The sequence below is a fragment of the Corvus moneduloides genome, chromosome 11, assembly GCF_009650955.1.
Source record: "Corvus moneduloides isolate bCorMon1 chromosome 11, bCorMon1.pri, whole genome shotgun sequence".
Classification (NCBI taxonomy): Eukaryota; Metazoa; Chordata; class Aves; order Passeriformes; family Corvidae; genus Corvus; species Corvus moneduloides.
Window position 1 is genome coordinate 19,769,941 of NC_045486.1, and position 24,667 is coordinate 19,794,607.

Below are 24,667 nucleotides of genomic sequence, written 5' to 3' on the forward strand. Positions count from 1 at the left end.
ATACTGACAATAATTCTTGTTCTTGTGAGAAATTAATTACATGATAATACTTTTTAATGTGCTGCAATTCAGGAAAATACCTTAGAAATCTAGGAAACTCCTGAAATATGTTCAGCATAGTAGAAAACATGGGTCAAAGGTTGCAAATAGATGCATTTCATTTATTTTATCTTGCTTGGCCTGACAGTTAAAGTGTGGGGATGCAGAGTTCTGCCCCTGGCCTTGCCACCAGCTGGATTTCAGGAATCACCTTTGTGTCTCCATTTCCCTGCTTACAAAGTGTGGGGTTTATTTTACTGATCCTTTTAATAACTTCAGGGAGGGTGGCATTTTTGTAAAGGGCTCAGAGAACAGCAAAGTTTGGAGAGGTGTGGATTTGCTGGGTGGAATTTGATGGATAAGGAATTGGGTGGGTGTCTGTGCCCAGAGTTACAGTCAGTGTTTAAATGGAAACCAGTAACGAGTGGTGACCTGTGGCTCTGTACCTAAAAGATGCTTATAAACCCTTTTTTTACCAAGACTGAGTGGCAGGGGGATGGTTTTAAACTGAAAAAGATTTAGATTAGACACCAGTTCTTTACAATGAGGGTGGTAAGGAGCGAGAAGAGGTTGTGCAGAGAAGCTGTGGGTAAAATCCATCAAATCCACCCTGCCCATGACCTGTCCAGGGCTCTGGTGCTGCCCTGGACCTCTGCCCTCCACAGGGATCAGCTGAACCCCAGAATCAGCCAAACTGTAAGACAGGAATTACCAAGCCTAAATCAAGGATCTATTTTTGCTCCCAGCAGGCTCCACACCAGGTAAACAATTTGAGAACAATTTTGTGGCACACCTCAGACAGACCAGTTCTTGAGGCAGAATGACTAATTTGTTCTTCAAATATCTCATCGTGCCTTAAGATATAAAAATACCCTGTCCCACATGAAAAAAAAAATGGTGTGGCTTCTATTTATGTTGTAGCCACTTGAAACTAAGCACAAATTTGTTTCAGCCACAGAACCACATACAATGGAGAAGTTTCCATCCAACATGGCTCAAGTCCATTGTAAAGGGCACTCACTGAGAGAGAAAGACAAGAAGGGGGAAAAATAAATCACCTGGTGCCAAAATAGTTCCTTTTCGGAGCAGCAGTTTATCCAGCAGATTATTAAAAGGAAGCAAAGAGGCAAAGCTGGAGTTGCCCAGTCAATACAAGTCGACATAAATCAAAATTTAAAGCAGTGTCACATTAATAGATTCACACTTGATATTTCACATTTTGATGGAAAAAAAGGTAAAGTCTTGGGTAGGCTTTCCTGGATTTCTGAGCAGCCAAGGGAGGAGGAGGGTTTACTGTTACTGCTGCCATCCAAAGGAACTGGCTCTTTGTTGTGTGTAAATAAAGTTTCCAAGCATTCCCAAAGGAAAACTGCCTACCTGAGTCCAGAATGAAAATAGGATCCAAGGAGCATTTTTAGAAGGTTCCTAAATTCCTCAGTCATTGCTGTCACTCAGCATGCCCATGGAAAGGGTTTTTTTCTCTGAAACCAGAGTTTTTGGAGGAATGTAGAGATAATATTCTGGGATGATGGACTTCTGGTAGGTTCCTGTTTGATTTAGGTTATTCCTGAAGGATTCAGCCTTTACTGATGGCAGCAGGATGTTATTCCACATTAACCTTCTTTTCCTTAGCCTATCCTTACATTATGGATTGCACCTGAGCAAAAAAAAAAGCTGTGAAAACCACAGAACCTTCAGAATATTTGCAATATCTGTTAGTTTTCCTCTCAGTTAGTCAGACTCTTAAAATTGGCCTCGTTATACCAGTTTAGGGCAGGTAAAGGAGACCTGATTTTCTGCTGAAGATCCTGTTTGCAAATCCCCATTAATCTTCCCAGCTTTAGGGGAAAATCATGAAACACATTTTTAGAATTTAAAGCAGACAACTCCTCGTGTGTAGTTCATTTTTAGCTGGGTTTTGCTAAGAGTAAAATCAATCTGTTAAAACAAAGCTGTCCCTTTCAGTTTTGAAATTTTTCAGTTTTCCTTTTCTAATGTGAGAAATTATTTCCTATTCTTGAGAAACCCCCCGTTCATTTGCAGGGCAGGGGGCACTGCCCATTCCTACAGGTGACACAAAATGCAAAGCCAGTGATTTATCCCAAATCAGCCTCGTGTGTGTGTGGACATGGCCTTGGAAACCAAAGTACTGGAGGTGTCAAAGAGTAACTGCTGTGTTTTGCTGCTTCTGCTTTTAAATGAGCAGCCTGTGGTAAATCATACAGCTCCAGATGTGCCACATCTGGAATTTCCTTATTATCTGGGGGGTTTAAAAGTGTTTCTCGTCTAGTCCAGACTCTAGCACTGGGTGGATTGTGCATACAAACCTGCCTCAGTTTACAAATGCCCACAGTGGTCAGTCCCACTCCAATTAAGCATCCATCAGAAAACAAATCAATGATTGGGAAAATCAGCCTTTGTTTAGCACTGGGCAGCCAAGTCTTGGTGGGAATGGTTGGCCCTGCAGTGTGCTTTGAAGGCTGGCAAGGCTCTCCCTGTCACAGTGCCAGAGGGAGCAAATTCCAAAGGGAAACCTCAGAGGGGCAGGGCATGGGGTTGTTAAACCCATTAAATCTGCGATATCTCAGTGGGGAGATTTTTTAAATATATGTTTTGTACTTTACCTGTTTATTTACCTACAAACACTTGCCCAGACTCTGTAGCAGGTTCTGCTGGTGCACAGAGGGCAGAGGGGCTGGGCAGGAGGAGACTCAGGGAAGTTCTATCTGTTAAAACTACATATGGTCAAAAAAATCCTCCACGAAATGAAGTTTCTTCTATTATTTACAAACATGATAGCTTGTTTTACCCCAAACCATGCTGAAAACACATAAGAGAACTTGATCTAGGAATATGATTTTAAAAGTTTTGCATAAACTCTGCCTGCTCTACTTGCAGGCAATAAAACTGTGGAAATCTGAATTTACATATTTTCTAACCTCTTTGACTGCTCTTGACAGGTCTCTAGAGAAGCCTTTTTCAAATTTTTCCTAAAAATCAAGTAAATAGGCTCAACCACCCAGTGAATAGCCAGTGGGACCACTTATCTCTGCCTCCAGGAAACACCACTGGCCAAAGTTCTGCTCTGGGTTTGCAGAGCTCTGCAGGAGGTGGCTCAGTGCAGGCTGGTTCAGGCTCGTTCCTGGACAATAATATAAAGCAATGATGTCAAACAAATGAAACAATAATGGCCAAACATCCACTCAGAGCTGCCCATCGGGTGCTGAAGTGAATTGTGCTGGAGTAAATTCCGCAGAAAAAATGACATTGTCCATGAGAATCACCATAAAATGCAAATGTTTATGGGCGTGTGAGCAGCTGGAACTGAGGGAAATCCTGTTGGGAAAATGTTCGTTCAGTCCTGTTGCATTATCCACGAAAGAATAAGGGATTTGTTATCCTTAATGGAAGGCAAGAAGGAAGAAGTGTGTGCTCCAATATCCATAACATGATGACATCACAAAGAGCAGAGCATTCCCAGCCACATCCTGGTTCTGTGTGGTGTAAAAGAAAGGAGTGGCACAGTGCTAATAAACCAATTACAAACCCAATGTATTCTCCATTCCCTGACCCTTTCTATGATATTGTTTATCCAATTTTATTGTTCCATGTCCAGAGAGAAAATTGAACCATGTGTGGCCATAGTGTAAATAACAAAAAGTGTGAATTCTAGAGAGAAAAGCAATCCACCAGCAAACTCCCTGCTCCTGGGTTTCCATAGGATTGGCTGCAGTTCTGTTACCTTCCCTCTCTGGGATTTACTGGGGATTTCTTAAAGGAAACTGCTTATGATGAGCAGCAATTTGCTTCAACTCACTGAAGTTTTGATGATGAGCAGAAAATGCAGCCATTTGGTTTGACCTTAGCTGAAGGGAACACAATTAATTGGGAAGGATTCCCTCATGGAGTTATATGGAAATGGAGAATTCAGCATTAGTCTGCTTGCTAGGAGTAAACTTCTCTGCATGAAATTTGGGGTGTGGGCTTATTCCTAAGTTAGTTTTCGCTTTCACAGTCTCATAGAGGTTCACTTCAATTTCCACCCTTGATTAGAAGAGGAACCCTTGATCAGAATAGGAGCTGCCTGATAAAATAAAGCAATTAAAAGGCCACACTGAATTATCCTGTGTGAGAGAGGGTGAATGGAGGGGCTCACTGAGGGCCCTGCAGAGCAGATCACCCCTCATGGAATTAGGTCTGTCCTAACAGAGGGATTTAGGACAGCTTGCCTTCAGGAGGTTGCTAAATGACCTAACAACTCCCAAACCCACTCATGCTGAATTTCCTTCTCTTAGGAAGAGATTGAAACAGGGCATAAATGGCCATCACGAGGCCATAAAGCTGCTGTGGAACAGCATCTTAAATACACTCGGGATCAGCCTGACTTCTCTTTGCTCCAGGAGGGCAGCACAGAGACCCTGCAGAAACAGGATTTTACTGCATCCCTCTGCAGTGGTTTCTCTTTCCGATTGTTTCTCGTTCCAAGCTCTCCCCTGAGGTTCCCCTGAGTGCCCCAGCTCTGCCATGGGCACACAGAGTGTCTGTGTGGAGACCAACTGAGCACTTTCTGTAGTTTGCTTGAGCAACCCCTGAGGTTTCCTCTGCTCCTCGTGCACCTCACAAGGTCTGTGGGCACTCTGAGAGCCATCAGTGCCTCCAAACACCTCCCTGGCTCTTCTCCACCACTTCCCCTGCCCATAAAAGTCCTTTTAAATCGCAGTCCTTGGTAAGATAAATTACAATATTTAATATAATTAAGTAATTTCTCATCAAAATATTTACAGGCTGCTTGTGGATGCCCTCCTAAATATACTGGTAGAGAATTTAAACCACTGGCATCAAAACTCACATGGAGCAAGGCAAAATATTGCTGGGGCACATAAATCACACAATACGGAATGCAAAACCTTCCAGAGGGCATTTAAGTCAAAAGCCATTCTGAAAAGCGTCATTTTTGCTGGAGGTGGTGCCCCCCTCACAGCAGTATTTTGGTTTTTTGCATCCCAGCGACACCTTGTGGATTTTCTTGTGGAATCAATGAGCTGGGGAGTTCTCTGTTATTATTACGAGGTTTTACGTCATATTCCATGAGCCAAAGCACATTAAGAAAGGTACTTCCTGTATGTTTTACAAATCAGCAAATTCTCCCTACTTGAAAATTTTTCATCATGTTATTGTAATGCATTTTTCTTAATTTCTTTTCATTATTTTAACATGGAATGTATTTTAATAGGCTACCTTAATGTGCACAAATATAAGTATGTATATATATATATATATACACACACACACAGTGTTTATCTGTGTGTGCTTATTTTAATCAAAAGGGGGTTTTAAACTCTTAGCTATTTTATGGTAGTGAAAATATAAGAGCAGCTGTTACTCTTTCAGATCCCAATATAAACATATGGAATTAAGAAAAGCAGCAGAAAATAAACAAGTAGGAGCCTGGGCCCACCACATCCTTGTAAAAGGCCACATTTGGGGCGCAGTTCATGCCAGTAAAATTTATTTATCACAAGTATAAAATGATGGGGTTTTTTTTCCTACACTGAGGTTGTTTTGTCTGCCTTGAGCAGGGCAGGTTCTGCACGTAAGGCACAGAGGCCACAATGGAGGCAGGACTCAGCTGTAGCTGCTGGATGAGGGATGTTCATGTATTTAAAACAGTCCCCATTTCATTAGCAAAGCTCGATTTATTTTAAACATTTGAACTCGACTTGCAGGTACTGAAAGGTATCAAAACCACAAAGTTCATGCAGGAAAATAAATCCTGAAACCTTTAATATCGATAAGGACACAACATATAAATATTTCAGCAGAAATTTGACTAACAAAGAGATTGTGAAAGTGAAAAGAACTGATTTAAAATCGTTCCTGAGCTCCTGCACCAGCAGATGGAGTGAGAGCCAAGGGAGGCACAGAGGAGCTGCTCAGAGCTGGTTCTGAGTCTCCCCTGACCAGAGGTCCCAGGTAAATAACTGGGGATAAATCTCTGCACAAACGCTCTGGGGCTGTAGCCCTGAATGTGTCCATCAAATGAGGGTGATTAAATCAATACACAGATAATGGTGATGCTGCTCAGCTTGGTTCCATGTGCCAAGAACCAGCCAAGGGTGCCTTCACAGGGCCCTTCTGAAGGGATCTGATGGCCGTTACATATAGAAGAATATACTGAATATATTAAAGGTTTAGGGTTATTTGGTCAAAGTTTCTACTGACATCAACAGAAATTTGTCCAAATGAAATGAAGCTTTCTGGGTGTAGCCTGATTTTTACTATTTTTTTTTAATTTCTGAGTGCTCTACATTGAATGCATATCACCAGCAGCGTACCTGGAAAAATTAACTGATTTCTGCAGACAGGCCAGGCAAACTTGGTAAGAGAAAAAGCTGCTCACGAAAGTACCCACTAGAAGAGAATCCCAAAGGAAAAAGCCCCTGACAGGGTCAGGCTTCAGGCCCAGGAGGATTTGGGTGACCTCAGTTGTCTGTAGGATACAGTGCTTCAGCCTTAGTGCTGATTTTGTAACTCAGAAGGCCACAAAGTGCTGGTAAAACTGAAAAACAAGACAGGTTTTGTTTTAAGTTTTGTTTGTATTAAGTACTTAATAGATACTTTTCCACATTTATCTTAAAGATCCTAACAATAATATTCTCTTTTGTCTTCATTCACATAGCAAAATGAGGCTTTTCTTAACTTTTTGTTACCTTCTGCCACATGATCTCCTGATCGTCTCACAGTCTGCCAGTGGTGTTGGGAATTCTGACACTCCATGCTCCCTTCCCTCAAGAAGAAAGAAAATAATTGGGGTTTAAAGCAATCCTGAGCCCACCACGATGGAGTGGCCTGTCTGTTCTTCTGTGAGAAGCAGCTTTTTGGTCCCACAGGCATTTTTTTGGAAACTGCAAAAATTGTCCTCATTCCATTCTAGAGCAAACCCCATCCTTTTCCAAATCAGAGCAAGGGAAGCAGTGATCCCATCGTTGCAGACCAGGGAAGAGCTGCCACAGACACAGGACAGGAGAGCCCAGGCTGGATCTCTGTTTTGTCTTAGTGCTGTGATTACCATCATATATAACATCCTTTGATTTTTTTGTTTTATTTTCATCTATTTTTACTCTCTGATCTGGTTTATTTAAGCTGAACCTAACAGAGATATCTTTTTTTTGGAGGCTTTTCCTTGGTGTCCCTTCCTTTCCCCACCCCGTGGTGGGTGTTTCCTCTCTACTTTTTTTTGTTATTATTCCCTGTCTCCACTTGACTTTTCTGTTTGATTTCTCTGACCTTTAAATCATACCCTGTTCAGCAGGGCTGGCTGGCTTTTCTCCATGTTTAACTTGCAGGAATTCTGCCCCTCTCCCCAGGCATCCCTGCCATGGTTTATTTTCAATAAGGACCATGTGCTAAAAGTGTGTCAAAACCTTTAAACAAGGCACCAAGAGAAATTACGGAAGAATCCAAACCAGAGGAGCTCATTTCCATCTACTCTTGATTTGTCCATAGGAAAAAAAAATAAGCAACCCTCACACACAGACACACTTCCAACTCTGGAACGTGGTGATGGACTTCTGGAGCTGCCAGCAGAGCAAAGTCGTCTTCAGCTGCTCCAAAATTCTCCTCCAGGGTCTCTCAACTTCTCACAGAGACTCAGGGGGGGTTTCAGAGCTCAGAGCAGCCCCCAAAGCTCCTGTGGGCGGCCGTGGGCTGGAGCAGCACCACGAGGAGCACGAAGAGAAGCCATGAATGGTTGTTGTGTGTGGCTCTTAGCAGAGCCCTGAACTCCACTTTAATTTGGGGAGGGCTCAGGGGTCTCTCCCAGGGCCTCTTTTCTGCATCCCCTCCCACTCCACCGCTCTGTCACCCTAAAAACACAAAATGTGGATTCTCAGACCGGACTTGAGGCTGCTGCATGATCTTTTTTCCAGACTCTCTTGTTTCCAAGGAGAAACTTCAGCTCTGAGTGGATCCAGTAACGATGGATCTCTGTGGCTCAAGGTGAAGTTCTGCAGACCCGAAGCCCCTCCTGTTCATGCACGGATCACTTGTCATCCCATATTTCAGAATAGTCATAAAAATAACCTACTTTTTGTTAAGACTGGAGGGGCAGACACAGCACAGCATCACCCAAAGTCCCTGGGCTCGGGGGTCAAAGCCTTCCCTACAATTTCCACCCTCAGCACAGGATTTGTGCACTGTCAGCCCCACCTTATCCAGTGTGAATGCGGAGGTTCCTCTGTACACTGGGAAAGAGAGAGGAAATTTCCTTGCCAGTCACAGGATGTTCCCCTGGATGTGCTGTACCCTTTCTCCCTGCTTTTCCATCTGCCTTTGAGCTCTTCCCCTGCTCCAAACTCCCATCCCACGCAGTGTCAGCACATGGGGGAGCTCGCTGCTATCCCAGACTCCACATCCCCTCCCTGTCTGTGGGGAACAACCTTTTCCCTGGGAAGAGCTGCCTGGAAGCTGCTGTGCCGCTGCGTGGTTTTAATGTTCCCTGCTCCAAAAGCAGAAGTGGAAATCTGACTTCTTCAAGCAATAAAAGAGCTGCATCCGTGTCCAGTGGAATTATTGCCTGGCCGTGGAAGGGAGTAGAAAGCTTCAATAACTGATGCTACTTCAGAAATTCATTTTCCCTAATAAATCAACATCCTACTTCTTCTCCAGAAACCTCATCAAATTGAGAGGTGGGGGTTTTTTTTTGTTCAGCAGAATAACAGAAGATAGGGCTGGAATGGACAGTGGGATTTCAGCTGTTCCAGTATCTCAGGGAAACCTCTGGAGAGTCCATGGGAACAGCACCGAGTCCCTGCTGGATGCTCATCTTCCCTGAGCCACCTGCTCTGCTGGGAGCATCCCTGCCCAGGTGGGGTTGGAAGAAAAGAGATCTTAAAGGTCCCTTCCAACCCAAACAATTCTATGAGTCTGATTTTTAAGATCTTGTGTAAAAATACTCAAGCAGGAAACTATTGTCTAGGGAGTAATTAGTTATCTAGCAATGGAAAACAGTCTATAAAATCTAAGCTAGAATACTTTTTAATGTTTTTTTTTTAAAAAAAGCCCTTTTCAGTGCATTTTTTAAAATACTATTCCAAGTAAAAATCTCACTGGTTTGCTTGTTTTCTGCTCTGAGCAGTCATTTCCTACCCATTATGGGGAAAACTCTAACAGGTTTTGCAGAGGTTCTTTGGAAAGTTGGTTGGGCAACAACAAAAGCTGCTCTAAGTTTTTGAATTCTTTATCAAAACTTCAGCTTGAAAAAACCCCAGGCTGGCCCCATTTTTGCCGAGTGTGTTTTCCACACAGATTCCCTCAGTGCAGAAGGGCAAGGCTGGGCAGTGGAACCCCAAAAACCTCTGAAGAGCAGGAGAGACCTCTCCTCTTGCTGCCCCCTTTGCACAGACAACAGGAAGGTGGATTTTTTTAAACTCATCTCTCCATGGTAGCTGTCACTGTTTCTCTCAGTCCACAGGGAATATAAAAAACAACAAATAGCAAAATCTTTGTTGTCCTGTTCAGTGGCACGCAGTGGGGCAGATAAATCACCTGAGCCAGAGTCACCTGGAATAGGGGAAGGTCTGAACCAGCACCCAGGAAAAACCCCACCACACTCACTGCACACGGAATGGATGAAGCAGGAAGCACCAAGTTACTAAGAGGTTTTGTATTTTTGGATGCTCCACTCCAGGATTTCACTGCTTTGCTGAATTGTACAGCACGTGCTTATTTGCAGCCCAGTTTGACTCAGTTTATACACATTTCTTCTTGGTTTCCATTGGCCTTTGGCTTGCTTTTTGCCCCCAGTTTCTGTTTATAAAACCCTTCATTTTACTAAACTAAGCAGACAGGTTCTTCCAAAGGCTGCAGGCACAGCCTGGTCAGTTTGACAGCACTTTTGTGAGCAGGGCTGGTGGCACTGAGACCCAGCAGCAAGCCCAGCACCTCGTGCAAACATTGCACTGAGTTGTGATGACATTCTGGGCTTTTCTCCTCACAAATCTTTCCCATTCGATTTCAGTGAGTGAGTGAGCTCTGCCTTTGTGACAGATGCCTGTCATTAGTCCATAAATAAATGATTTGGGACTTTTTGGGGGGTTTTTAAACTCCACTCATCATTTCATTCTTTCTTTAGGATATTTTGGCCCTACAGTCTTCCAGCTCTGTATCATCTATAGGTTTTAGTAGCACACACCTACTTTTTTTGTGCCAGCTTAAGTAATTAATAATCTACTCGAGAGCTGCATCCCACTGATGCCCTTCCCAGCAGTTTTTCTTCAATAACTGCTTTTTCCCTCACCAATCACTTCCTTACCCTCAATGTAATCCCTGTCCTATTCGTGCTTAACCTTCTCCACTGTACCTTGGCCAATCCCAATTTTTAGAGAGACCTGGTATAGAATTCTGCATTTCATGAGTCAGCTGGTTTTCATTTCTGAGATGAAGAATGTTCTCTTTTTACCTGCATCTCATTTTTAGCTTTTATCCCACCTGCCATCCTGCCTTTGCTCCTGTGTTTATCACCATCTATGACACTTCAAACATTCATTTACTATTTACCCTCTACTTAAACTATCTCAGTGACCTCTCTCCTTAGCAATCACATTTTTTCTTAGTTCTGCTGTTACTTAAGTGTTTTACTATTTATTCCTGTTCTTTTATGAGCTCTAACTCAGCTCATATTTTGGCAACTCTCAATTGATCCCTCTCCTTCTTGACCTGAAAAACGTGGCTTACCCCTCAAATATTGAAATACCTATGAAAAGCTCCTGTCCTTACATTACAAAGAAAACTAAACGAGACCCAAAAACAACTCTACGTGCTCCAACTACAGTTCACAAAGTCTTCAACCTCAGCCAAATCAAAATCAATTTTTGCTGGGACTCTGTTTAGCATCTCTTTTGCCCAAGGGCTATTTCCCTGCCAAGTTGCTGCTTTTGCTCCCACCCATTTCAACATTCTTCAGACTGTTCAAAATTCAAGTGTATATGAATCCAATCTGCATTTATAGAAAGGTAGAAAAAGAAGCAATGCCCTGATCAAATTCTAATACCACTTGCTTTGAAGAATAAACAGCTTTTTCTGCCAGTTCCACCCCTAAAATTCTAAGGGGACTGTTCCAGGTAAGAGTGGAAAGGAGGAAAGTGCTACAGGGACATCTAGAGACATTTATATTCTAGATAAGTAGTGGGGGTTGTGCTCTGGCTGTAATTAGCCAATATTCCTAAAGGTCATCACGCAGCCAAATCCCCACTTGTTCTGCCCAGAGCTGAGACATCACTGGAGCGTATTTGCAGCATTCATGTGGCTTGGGGGCTTCCCCAAGTGAAGCTGTGTTTTTTGGGGCAGTTATATAAACAGCAAACCCCTCTGAACAGGAGAGCCCCTTTAGGCAGCCCTACAGAATGTTCCTGTCAGCATCAGCACCCCTTTCTCCTTGGGAATTCGGGTGGGGTATGAAAGTTGTGCTCCACAAAACGAAAACCAGAGGGGCTCCTTCTGCCATCAGTCACCACACCTCACTCAGGTAATCCTAAACCATCCCAAACACACTCCTGTCCTACTGATTCTGCTCTTTAACCCTCCACATGAGGAGCTGTGCAGGGCCATTTTCCATGATAAAATCTTGCATTTAACCCTTGATCCCTGCAGTGTCTGAACCAAGCATGTTTGCAGATCAGAGCTGCAGCACAGGTAAACATGTCTGTGCTGAAAGAAGGTGTCAGGAGGGTGAATTTCTAGGCCAGGCAACAAAGGAAAACAGAAAATCAGCAAGAGGGGTGAATACATCTGCAGGACAGGTCTGGTCCAGCACCTCTGCTCGGAGAGGAGTGAGCAGCTCCCACAACTGCATTGGCACCACCTTGCAGAGGTGAGAGGAACAGCCTGCAGTTAATTTGCCAACAACTGGTGTTTTAGAAGGAGCCTGGATTTTATTAAAGGTCTTGGCTCAGGGCAGCAAACAAGGCTGGTTCAAAGCCTGTCTTTAATATCAAGTATCAAGGTCTCTGACTGTCTAAAAGAAAGACCCTCAAAAAGGGCTGGATTACTACAGACCACTGAAAAACCATGAGTAAGATTTCTCAGTTAGGAATGTAATGCTAATTAGACATTTTGGGTCAGCCTGGGTGGGTTGGCTAATTAGCCAAAGTAATATACCCATGTGATTGGCCTGGAGTGTGGGTGAGGTTCCTGGAAGCACCAGGTGATATCTGCTGAAAAAGAAAAGGAAAAAAAAAAGGATGTGTGGGTGGTAAAATCAGGACAGCTGCAGTCAGTGACTGGAGAGGGGGAAATGCACCTTCAACAGAAAATGCACAAAGACTCCAAACTCCCAGCAGAGTTAGGGAAGGATTAGCGGGCTCCTATAATGTTTATTGAAAGCTTCACTTCGGATAAAATAATTTCTTTGGGAGATGAGAGATATGCAGATTGCGCAAGGGCCGGTGTTGTCATGTCAGATCAGTGCAGTTGTGTGATAAAACCGGAGACATCTCGGTGAGAGAACAAATGGCAGATTTGCTCCAGCCCCGGGGCCCGGGGCAGACACAGGCCCTGCCCACAGGTGTTGTTCTAACATTAAAGGAGATGTGAAAGATGTGAATTCAAACTGCCAGCCTGCGTTTCTAGATAAAACATGGGTTTTACCTGCGTACTCTTTTGTTTTAGTGGAAAAATGAGAATATCCTCATATCCTCCCTGGCCACCCTGTGCCACTGCAGAGAGCCCCAGCTTGGGCTGTGGCCCTTGGTAAGGGTAGGGAGCCTATCGTGTGCTAATCATGGTAATTATAATTATAAAATCCTGTGTGTGCTTTCTAACAAAGTCACGTGGTCTCTTTGGGCCTCCAGAAAGAAACTCTTGGAGTTCTTGAAGCCCCAATCTTGGTGGTTTCCCTCCCAGAGCACTCTGCATGTCCCACAGCCCCCCGAGTGGAGCGGAGGCTGCCAGGAGCATCCCAGCTCTGGGACAGGGCAGGAGCTGCCTCCTCCAGGGCACCTTTTCAAGTTTCCACTCTGGGCTAATTGCCCTGGTCTCCCAGGAGCTCCTGATGCAAATGCAGATTTTGCAGGGAGCACATTCTCCAGAGTGGATACCACAATCACTCTGGGTGCTGAACGTGCCCAGGGGAGCCCAGCAGCTCCTGCATGTGGCTCTCAAAATCAGAGCAAGGAGGGAAACCAAAAGAGGCCTCTCACCCACACTAAAGTGCTGTGACATTTTCTGATGGCTTTGTCTTTTCTTACAAAATTTTCTTATTTTCTACATATCTTCATCCCTTTAGCGATGCTCACCAGGAGCTGTGTAACTGGGGCAGGTAAATCAAGGAACAGAGTTTGTGTGGGTCATTTTTACTCCTCATTTGGTCTTCTGCAGGTTGGTAACACTGAATAATGAGAGTTTCAGACCTGCCCTGTGCCCTTTTATTTACGTAGCTAAAGCAGACAGAGCAACTTGCAGCAGCTGCATGCACTGGAGAGTTGTTGTGCCATTGAGAACTCTGACAGCTGCACTGCTGAGCAGGAATTCACAGCACTAGGAGCAAGATTTATTCTGTAAATAAAGCACTAGGAGCGAGATCAAATACAAATCTATCGGAAAAAAAACCCGCAGTAAGCTCTGCAAGAAATATGTTTAATTGCTTTTGCATTTGCTCTTTAATAAATTCTGCATTTTTTTCCTCTTGACAGATGGCAATTTGATTTCTGGATCCTTAAAAAAAAATCCTAAGCTATTGTGTCCAATGATTTAATGTCTTTCACGTTTCAAAATATTAGAGATGGGCCTAAGACAAGGTTTGGACTCAAAAAGTCGTGTTCCCAGAGGGTGTTCTGCTCCAAGGTTTTGGTTCAGGCCCATCTTTTCCTTTCACAAGTATCCATGTGAAAAGGATGCTGCCAAATAAACCTCCTGTTTTGAAAAGTGAAGTATTACATGTGTTTCTAATAACATGTCAGATGGAGAAGCATGAAGTAATTTCAGTTATTTTTATTATTTGTCTGTGGTTTTTGCTTTCTTCTTTCATTTTGCTTAGCAAAACAGTGAAGCTGGAGCAGCCCATCTCCCTCCCCACTTACAGCCAGCAAGTCAAAGTGAAACTGTCACTGGCAAAACTCCTGCTGTGCAAACGCTTCTGGATACAAGTGAACATAGTTAAAAATAAATTATTCCTTAAATTACACAAAGGTATCTGTTGAAATCCATTTCCTATTCAGTCTGTCCTAAAAAAAACAAAAGAGAGAGAGAGAGACCAGAAGCATTGAGATACCAAAAAAAAAAGGTTCCTGGTGCTGAGAACTGAGGATAAAGTCCTTCCCCAAATGGAGGTGAGGTTTGGGAAGGCACTCCCTGCATCCCGATCACATGCTGCAAAGGGAAAACAGTTCTTATAAGAGCTCAGCTTTGGACTAGCCCAGGATTCATATATCATGTCAGGCAGCAACTAAATTAAAAAATGGTATTGGGAATAAATTTAAAGTGTATGTTCAGCCCCACCAATAAAGAGTTTTCTAATGAAAATAAAGACAAATTAGTGGAAAATTGGAACCGAGCTACTCTAATTTTATTTTCTTTTTCTTTTCTGTTTTCAAATGTATTTTCCAGAGTGGATCACTAAAGGAGCCAGAGCCAAACAAAATCCCACCTCAGCGACCACCACCTCAAGGTTGTTTACAGTACATTCTCGACTGTAATGGCGTTGCAGTAGGACCAAAACAAGTCCAGGCTACTTAGATAATTGAGACCAAAAGCAAGGGTTAAAGCAAAAAATGAAAAGAGGAAAAAAAAAAAATTGAAAGAAAAGAAACAAACAATCTTAATGCAACCATCCCAGTTTTGTTCAATTTGCCATTGTTTCAGTGCTGACCTGGACTGTGTTTTTTCTATGCAGTGTCAACTCTCCCGTCTGGTTGTTTCCTTGTTCCTGTCTGTGCGTGTAATGCTTTCCAACCTTCCTCTGTAAAACTTGTGATTGCAGGGCTGCTGTCAACAGTGTACAAAGAATGTGCCTCTCTAGAGCCCAGTGCCACTGTACATCATGGATGGTTAGACAGTATTTTTGGAGTATTCTATATCGTTCAGTAAAATTCCCCCGAGGTGCAAACCCCCGTCCCTTTGCTTACTCTGTGAGTGTGTGCACACTGTACTCATAGCCTTTATTTTTCTGTGCGTGTGCATGACCAATAGGTAGGTGATCCAGATATATTTTTAAAAGTCTATATTAGGATTTGCTAGTGAGGCTTTTTATTTATAATTTTATAAAGTTTATTAACCTTTGAGTTTTACTTATACGCGAGTGGAAGTCTGCTATTTTCAGTGACTCCATAAAATACGGTTCTTCCCAAGGAATATTTAAAATATCTTCTATTTTACATACTGGTATTCATATTTTTAGTAATTCTGCATTAAATTATTAGCTACAAAGCTATGTAAATGGGCCACCTATGTGCAATATCTCAGTGAAAGTGTGAGTATTTAATGTATCCTATTTCAATTAAGTAGTACTTTTTGTTGTCATTCTGAATTAGTAATCTATGGAGATTTTTAATGAAAACTAATGCAAATACTTCCAAAAAAATCTTATACTTACCTAAGATTTAAATCCCAGGGTATTCGGTGAGAAGTACCTCAAGGACTGTTAAACTTCCTGTAAGAGCTCATTTCATTTCAAACACTGAGAAGTGAGGGGATGGCAGACCAAGGTACCTTTAACGAGCTGAGGCTCCTGGGTTAGAAAATGCAAGACAAAAATGTCAGCAGTTTTCTTTACCAACTCAGGTCTCCTATTTTACACCTACAAGTATCCCGAGAGCTGTAAAGAAAATCCAATCCCAACGTTATCTACATAAATAGGGTTTGTAAGAACTGCTTTGACATCAAACATGCAAAAGGACTTGAGATGCCTGACAACTGCTAGATTTTCTGTAGGTAAATTCTTTGTGATTTTTACTTAAGTGATTTCTAATGTGATGTTGTGAGAGCTCCACAGGCAGGGAGTTAATCTGCTGTGAGAAATCTAGCCTAGAATCACAAGCTGCACACTGCTGGCATACCAGAAAGCTTAGTTGCAAGCGAGCCACAAAACTATAATTTTCATCTTGAATATGTACAAAGATGAGTAGTGGCCATTAGTTTAGTGCAAACAATTATGTTTAAAGGGAAAACAGCCTGATGTTCTACGTCTGTTTTCCCTACAAACACTGGAAAAAGTTATCAGTGAGTCTCATCATTCTTAGTGTTTCTTTTATTCGTACGAGCTGGCTGGTAAGATGAGAATTAAGGTATGCATTATTAGCTATTTAAATGTTTGTGGTAAGTGCTACTGTTTACTACCTATCAGTAAATTACATGAATATTTTGCTTTAGTGATCAGCATTTGTCTGGGTCAGTGATCGTTCCAACGATGGCATTGGCTATTTTGTTCTCTATTAAGGAAATTCCACCTAGAAATCAGGTTCACAAATCCTTACCTCCAGACACCCTAAAAGTGAACAAACCATACTGCCCTGGGGTGGAGAACTGAATCTGATGACTGATTTTCCTTTCAAGCAGTTGGTATTTTTTGCATGGAGTAGTGCCAGTATTCACAAGTGCTTTTCACACGACATTTGTGCGTTGTGTGTGTGCAGAAGACCTGGGTGTCTCAGACAGGATTCCAGCCTGTTCCCTGGGAAGGATTCGCAGGGGCACACACAATTCCTACATCCCACAGCCAAGAAACAAGCCACGATGTCTCTCTGCATGTCAGCATGCTTAGGTGCAATATTGTGGGTAACAGGGAACAGATGTTTTACAGTGTAGGCTTAATGTTCAGTTCTGTTGAGTTATTTTTGGTAAAAGTTTCTTTCATGATTGTTGCCTTTTGTACAACCCAGCTGCAAGAAAGTGAGCAAACGCTGGAAATGTGACAGCAGTATATCTTTTATGTGAAATCTCTTGTACAGCTTAATGTGCAATAAAAGAAAGTTATATCTGTCTTCAGTGTAAAGTTTCTGGCATTCAAGCCTGTACGTACAAGTGGGGGAAAGAAACCTTTCTGGTTTTCAATACTGAGTGAAAGGAGACTAATAAGAAAATGCTCCTTATTAAGATGTTGCAAGACCATGTTATCACCTTCAAATATTTCCTACAAAAGTGGTTCAAATTAATAAACAATGAAGGCACATTCCTTAACATTCAGTACGTGCTATTTATCTTTCTACACCACAACACGCTGCTACAACTGTGTTAAAACTTACTGAGGCATTGGCACATGCTGTCCTCACACACACACACTGGAACCTCATGCACTAAGGGGAAAGTTAACTATAAAGGCAATTTAAAACCAAACAGAAATCATGTATTGCAGCAGTACATCCAGATACGAAGGGTTTCTTTTAGAGACCTGAGCAGATTAAGTGTTTTACTTGTGCTAAATATCTATGCAAGACTAAAAAACTCCCAGATATCCAGAAGGTCTTGCTCAGTTATGTTCTGTGATATTTACAACAGCTCTGATCCTGAGTGAAGCATTATACAAACAAATACTCTGAATTTCCCATCCTTTCTCCCCTAAAGTCAGGTGTCCTGAGTGCATTTTCATGTGCAAGAGTTCAAATTCAGTTATAACAACCATCAGTCCAGAAAACCCCAGTCAGACCTGGGAACTGAGATAAAAGCAGCAAGCCCTGATGTCTGACACAGCACTATTTCAGTCAGAAAGCAGAAAAAACCCCACTGGATGATGCTGTAGCATCTTTCAGCCATGGATTTCACAGCCTGAGTCTCTCCTGCACGTTGTAGTTTCACGCTTCACGCAGTAGTTTGCCAGTAAAGTGCCTTCCTGGTAAAGAATTAGTAATGACTTTCTTGTGTTTCTTGTAATGTTCTTGACATATCTCACTAAGGGGTTAAGTAAGTTATGGAAATACTTTCAACCAGCCAGAAAATTTCAGCATGAAGTTGTTATACTGCTATAAGAGTGAATCTTAGAGGAATATTACAGAAATGATTTTAAGACTTTGGAGGAAGAAAACTGCAATAACTCCACAGAAAATAGTGAATGTCTTGCTGAAATAGGTATTACTGCTGTGTTCAGTTATCTCACAGCCTCTCCCTGCCTTGGGCCAAAGCTATTCTGGGGGTAGCTCCATTGATTTGATTTGAAGTCAGTACCTGGGATAGACTGGGTGCTATTTAGCAATTCTAAGGCTGATTCATAGGGGCTCCAAGCAAGTTCCTAATGTACCAGGTGTGAATAGTGCTGTTGCCTCCATGCAAGCGCAGTCCTTGTGAATAGACTTTTGCCTCGAAAGTAGCGTTAATCACGTTGGAGGATGATTTTAAAGTGTTGGATATGAAGTCTAAATAAGGCCTCTTTGCAACTATAACATTATGAAGTTTTTCTTGTACTGAACCTAGGGGGCCCAGTGCAACCCCAAGGAATGCAATCCCAAAGCCAGGAGCCATTGCAGCCCCAGCGCGTGTTCCCCGCGGGGCAGGCAGCAAAGCCCGCAGCCTCGCAGCCCCAGCGGCCGCCCGGACCCACCACCCAGCAGCCACGGCCCCAGGCCCAAGGTCCTCCCAGCTCCAGGTTATCAAAGGAAGCAGAGCCACAGCCCCAGCCAGAGCCACAGCCTGCGCCACAACAGAAGCCTCAGTCTCATCCGCAGCTTAAGTAAGAGTCACTTTATCCATTCCTTTTTTCTCCTCGTGGCACAGATTTTGTGTAACTGGGATTTGGGGGTTGGTCTAATAGTCAGGGGAAGAGTGTACATGTTGTTCCCTAGTTTAAAATGAGGTTAAATAGTTCAAAAAGCTTAATCTCTGCTAATGGAGTAAAGTAAGCCACTGTCATTAGTCCTATCCTAAGCGCTGCACAAAATTTCATCTGCCAGTCGTGCAATTTCAGCCAGGTCTGAAAAAGCATCATCTTTCTTGTCTTTGTTTCCTCCTTTTGGTGCCACTGACTCATGGACTGGGTGTGCTGTCAGCCTGCACTCCAAGAGGAAGTCTTATCTAGCACAACTTTTAACCTTGCAGTCCCTGAGACAACAGATTTCATTTCCAAAGGCCCTGTCTCAGGCACAATCCAGGCTGGATAATGTTGGACAGTGGCTGCCAAATTGGTTCTTTATGCTGCCCTTGGTTGTGCAGGGGATGTGCTCAAGCCCTGCCCAGAGAAGGCTGCACAAAACTCAAACAAAAGTGGTTGTCCCACTTCTGGAAGATTCCTTACTCATTTACCTGCATCCAGTAAGGAATGTGGAAAGGGTTCCCCCCTCAGAGCTCAAATCCAGCCAGCAGAAACCTCAGGGAAGGCATCAGCAGAGGTTTGCAGTTTTCCAGCACAGCAGCCCTGGCACAACTACTGCCAGGAGAATCTCAGACACATCTCCTTAGTCTGGTATGTACAAAGACATGGAGTCTTTGTTTCCTCCAGGGAACACAGATCCCCTTGTTCCACCCACTCCTGTGCTAACACCAGTGGGAAACACCCCTGGGTCCTCCCCTGAGCCCAACTCAGTGCCGAAGATATGCTGGATGACAATGTGCAAAGAGGACAATATTTCCCTGGCCTCCCTGGGACAATGTATTTCTTTATTCTGTTTTATAATCATAAGCCTCAAATTGATTCGTCCATCCTTTAAATACACATAGAGAATAGAGAGGTGGGGTTTTTAAGCAAGATGGAAACTAGTTTATAGTTTGAAACTTAACTTGACAACTTGTGGCGTTGAAGAAAAGCAGCTAAGAACAGTTACAGAAGGACTCTGCCACATGCTGGTTCCCAGCTTTCTTCTTGAAGCTTTTTGTTCACATCTAGATTCATTTTTCTCTTCTTCAAATGGAAGAGCCTCTCTTTAAAACACAATAACAAAGGAGAAATGAAAGTTTTTCAGATGTAAGCCATAATAAGAGCAGCTTTTCTAACTTTCAGAAGCAGTTCAGGTCCACACCAAAGCTCAGATCTCCTGCCTGTAGGATTAACTCTATTTGCATGTGTATGCTTTGTATTCACCCACATGCTGTTGCCTAACCTGTATGTACATGTTATTAATCTGTGAATAAATATTTAATTAGGCTACTTATTGTGTTACTAATCAAGTCAAGTGCTGCTTCCCACCCTCCCTCTTTCAGTGAGTGCAAACAAACATTTATCAGTCTATTCTCATTAGCACAACTATAATTTATGAAAAACCTAAAACGCCTGCAGCACTGTTTGCTGTACATTATTAGTTTAGAAGTAGAGAAGCTGCAAACCATGAGGAGTCTGAGACAATCTGCATAAGGAAAGTGCTTCGTTTTACTAGAGCCAAAACTGAAATCTGTTGTACTGAGATAAAAATGAAAGCAGGTAACTCATTTTACCAATGTAGGGATGTCTTTGTAAAAAGTTGATAACTCATTAATGTGTTCTATTTAAATTCAAGCCTATTTTTAGATGTTATTTTATCTGACAAGTCATGAGTTAAAGTTTTAAACTTTAGCTATTTTCCTTCTTGTTTTCCTTGTAATGTTTTTCATGCTTATGGGAACTTGCACGGAAGTTACATGATAGCACTGAGGATGGAGTAGCATTGACAGGCACTGCCTATAGACAAGAAAAAAATATGTCTGATTTGAGGTATTTTTTTAAAGATATAACGTCTTTAAGCCTCTGTTAAGGATCTAATACTCAATACATATAGACAAAGGGAGAGCACGCTGCAATTTAGGATTCAAACTCTTGTAAAACACCTGATTTTTCTCTGTGCACAACTGTTTGCAGCCTAACCAAAACACAATTATTAATCACCCCTGCTGGGTTGTGATTTGAATTTATAGCCAGCTCCACATTTTCCTCAAGCTGTAATTCACATCATCCAATTCAGATCTGTGGAAGGAAAACAAAACACCAGTGTGTTCCTTAAAATAAGCATTACCCTCAAGTCTCACTCTCAAGTCGGGGTGCAGCAGGGAATGCTGTGTGGGACCTAACTGTGGGGTACAAAACTGTGGGGTACAAAACTGTGGGGTACAAAACTGTGTGCTCCATAACCCTACTGCTGGTGGTGAAAGCCCATCCTTGTCCACGTCTCAGGGACAATTTCCCCCCTGCTCATCACTGATCCAAGTGCTCGGGGGGTGGAGGCTGGGGGCCGATGTGACCATGCAGAACCTGTTGTGCTTGTGTCTTGCAGCAAGTCGCAGTCCTTGACCAACGCCTTCAGCTTCACAGAGTCCTCCTTCTTCCGGTCGTCTGTGAACGAAGACGAGGCGAAAGCTGAGACCATCCGGAACTTGAGGAAATCCTTTGCTAGTCTGTTTTCTGATTAGTCAGCTTCATGTACACCTGAGATAGTCCGACACCGCCGTGAATGTCCCATAGGTTTTGTTCTCCCTGTGCCAGTACCCTTCTCTACTGTGCTCACTGTTGTACCAAGCAATATGTTAAACCTACAGAAACACAAATAAATAGCAGGAGGACTTTGGTGAGTGAGGTCCCACCCAGGAACGTGTAAAAACATCTGTAAAGAAGGAAGGGTTCCATTGCTCCCACAGAATGTCCAATTCTAAGGTCCTTATCCATTGTAATATTGTGGCCTTACTGTGACTGAAGTATATAATCCTATTTGAGACTCCTTTGTAGAATTGTGTTAATAAAGCATTGAGGAATGGGTTTCTCCTCGCTTTGCCCATTTCCAATGCATTGCAATGCATGTGTATTTTGTGTGTAAATGTTTTGTACTGCAGAAGTATAGTCTTGACTTGTTCTTGCCTCCCAGATTCAGGAGGCGATTCACACTGACATTCTTGTCAAGCCACATAAATAATGTGAGAAATTGAAGCAGTTTCTTCCTCCTTATCCAACCCTTCCATCAGCTGGTTGTAGACTTCTGATGTATTGCTGGGAGTTATCAGTACACTAAATGTCATAAATAGAGTGTATATGTACTACTGTATCTCCATATGTCTATTTAAATAATTTATTTCCAAACTGTAACCATAACTGGGTTTAGTTGCAAAGAATATGCATGATGTTACCCTTATTTTTGTGAACACCTTCTAATAAATGTAAAGTCCCATGCCTGATTTAAAAAAATGTCCTCTACAAAGCTTGTTTCAACATCAATATATATTGTCTATTTTGACTGATATCAAGAGGGTAACTTTATGATTATAAAATATTTGGACACAAACTACAGCTGTAAGAAAATAAACTATCACAATGAATTCCTTTGTTGAATCAGCATTGTAAAAAAAAACACCCTATAAATTGTAGGAATCACATTTACATTTTCTACTGAGTTATGTCTTTTAAAAATATTTCTCTGACTTGTCCTAACAGAATTCATCCCAGACTTTGAGGTAGTAGCAGCAGTTTTTAACAGAAGTTTTCTGAATCAAACTGAAGCTTGTTACTAATCTCTAGACCATCCATTTCCAAAAGATTTTCATGTCATTCTGAATCTCTTATCATGAATCACATGCAATCCTTGCCAGGAAACAGTGCTAACAGAGGAAACAAGAAAAAATACCTGTAATATTAACATGGCTGAGGGAGAAAAAGAGCAACACCGTGGTCACTTAAAAACCCTCTGGGATTTGTAGTGGCTTTGTAGAGACACCTCTGTTTGCCTCAGAAATTTTAGCTCTTGGAGATGTGGTAGTTGATGGAGCCTGGGTAAATCACAAGAACCTTTTGATGACACAAATCCTTTCAGCAGTCTTGGGTTCCTCTGGGTGCAGAGCCCGGGAGGTTGGCAGTGAAGTGTGGAAACTTTAATGTGCAGAGGTGTCAGAACTGAGCTCGCACAGGAGCACCTGATGGCTCTGCTTGTCAGCAGCCTCAGCCAGTGACCTCAGCACACGTTTTTGTTGGAAAGTGGGCAGCTCCAGGGCCCCCAGGAAGCACAACTGGCCTTTGTGGGACTGACCACAAGGACTGGCCTGGGACCAGAGCTGAAAGACCCTGCCCAGAACAAGGCCTTAGGTAAAGACCAAAATGAATTTCTGGGTGAGTTTGGGCTGCAGCGATGGAAACGTTGAATCACCGCCCTCTGTGAGGTGGGATCTCAGCCCCCCATCTCTGCAGCAACCCTTGGAGAAGATCTCTGACTGACAACTCTCTTTTCTTTCAGGATGAATGCACTGTGGACAGAAGCCTGTAGCTTAGCTGATGAATTCTCTGGCAAAACATAATGCTACAACTCTTTTTATTAATTATTAATTCATGAATATCAACTAGACTTCGATTTTTTTTAAGCTTTGTCCCCTTCCTGCCCCCCCACTGGATTGAAACACCCTCCACGAGGCTGCAACAACAACCTTGAGCACTTGGAGGGCCTTTCATGTCTGAGAAGCACTTTGCTTTTAGATTAGAAAGATTAATCAAAGTTGCTAACGCAAATTAATTACTGCTACAGAGAAAGCATAGTAATTATGCATAGTTTGGCACAGTTCATGATTAGTGCATGCCTGGTTTCAGCAATATTTAGTACAATATGAATTACAGGTACTTCATTAGTCCAGGCCCCAGATTTCGACTCGAGGCAAAGTTTCTTGCTCATATAAAATTCCCTCCCACCCCTTCCTGGGAGAAAACGGGTTTCACTACAGCCTTTGTTTTACCATCTGGAAGACAAAAAAGAAAGAAAGGGGAGAAAAAAAGCCAGGAGATGATGCAATCCGAGCTGCCTGGTGTTTCCTCCCACACAGTGTGCAGAACACGCTGCCTCCCCGCAGTGCCAGCGCTCCCCGGCCCCGCGAGCGTGCCAAGGAGTGTCACACACAAGCTGCTGCACGCTCCCCTCCCCGGGCTCTGCCTCTTGGCTAAGGCATCTCTGAGCAATCTGTAACACACCTCCGAAATAGAATCAGGGAAAAAAAAAAAAAAAAAAAGGTTTTATGGAGGTCTGTTCGAGCTTTGATTGTCCGTTTTGTCTCGCTCCTCAGAGGGGCCGCGGTTCGACTTCGCGCGCAAGGCCTGAGCACCCAGTTATCCCATGGGATGCTGTGGAGGGAATTCCAGTGGGAATATGGGTGTTTGTGGTGGCTCATCGCTGTGAGCCCCAGCCTGCGAGGACAAGGGCTGTTCTTCACTGGCACCTTTCCATGCAGAGGCACCTCCTGGTGCCACAGGTTTCTGTGCACAGCACTGCATCTTTATTCATCTTCCACTTAAAAATCAGGAAATCATAAAAGCTACAAGAGCTACTAATCAAGTTTAGTCTTGAGATTGAGATGGAGCCGTTTTCTGACCATTAGGCCTGAAGCCAGTTCAAAATTCTGAAGCAGATTTCAAGAGATTGTAATTATGGTCGAGGTGACTAATCCAGCTTTGAAACAACCACTGACTCTCCGGTAAAAATTAGTCAAAATAGCACTAAGGTACTTTGTAAACATTGTGTGTGCTTTGCATACTTCCTACCTCACAAAAACAAAGCCCCTTCTCCGAGCCAGCGCTGGCTCAATGAACGGATCACGTACAGGGAAGCTCCTATTTACGAAATTGGGAAAGGCCCTGCAGTTGTCTGGGCACTGACAGGGCTCTTGCCACTCTTTGGCTGAATACTGCAAATAAATTTCCTGTTGTCCATCCACAGAAGGGATGCAGGGGGCTGGATGTGTCAGTAACCAGGATCCACAGGGCTGAGATGGGATCTGTGGG

General features: G+C 42.9%; 1 protein-coding gene across 1 annotated transcript in view; it reads left to right on the top strand.

The window, feature by feature from the left end:
- SYN2 (synapsin II) overlaps positions 1–22,230 on the top strand; it is a 153,527-nt gene extending 131,297 nt beyond the window's left edge. Inside the window, exons 11-13 of the mRNA XM_032120426.1 lie at positions 14,641–14,701; positions 18,436–18,691; positions 21,198–22,230. Coding sequence (XP_031976317.1) covers positions 14,641–14,701; positions 18,436–18,691; positions 21,198–21,333 — 453 coding nt within the window. The 3' untranslated portion in view covers positions 21,334–22,230. The remainder of the gene's footprint in view (positions 1–14,640; positions 14,702–18,435; positions 18,692–21,197) is intronic.
- The last annotated feature ends 2,437 nt before the right edge of the window (positions 22,231–24,667 follow it).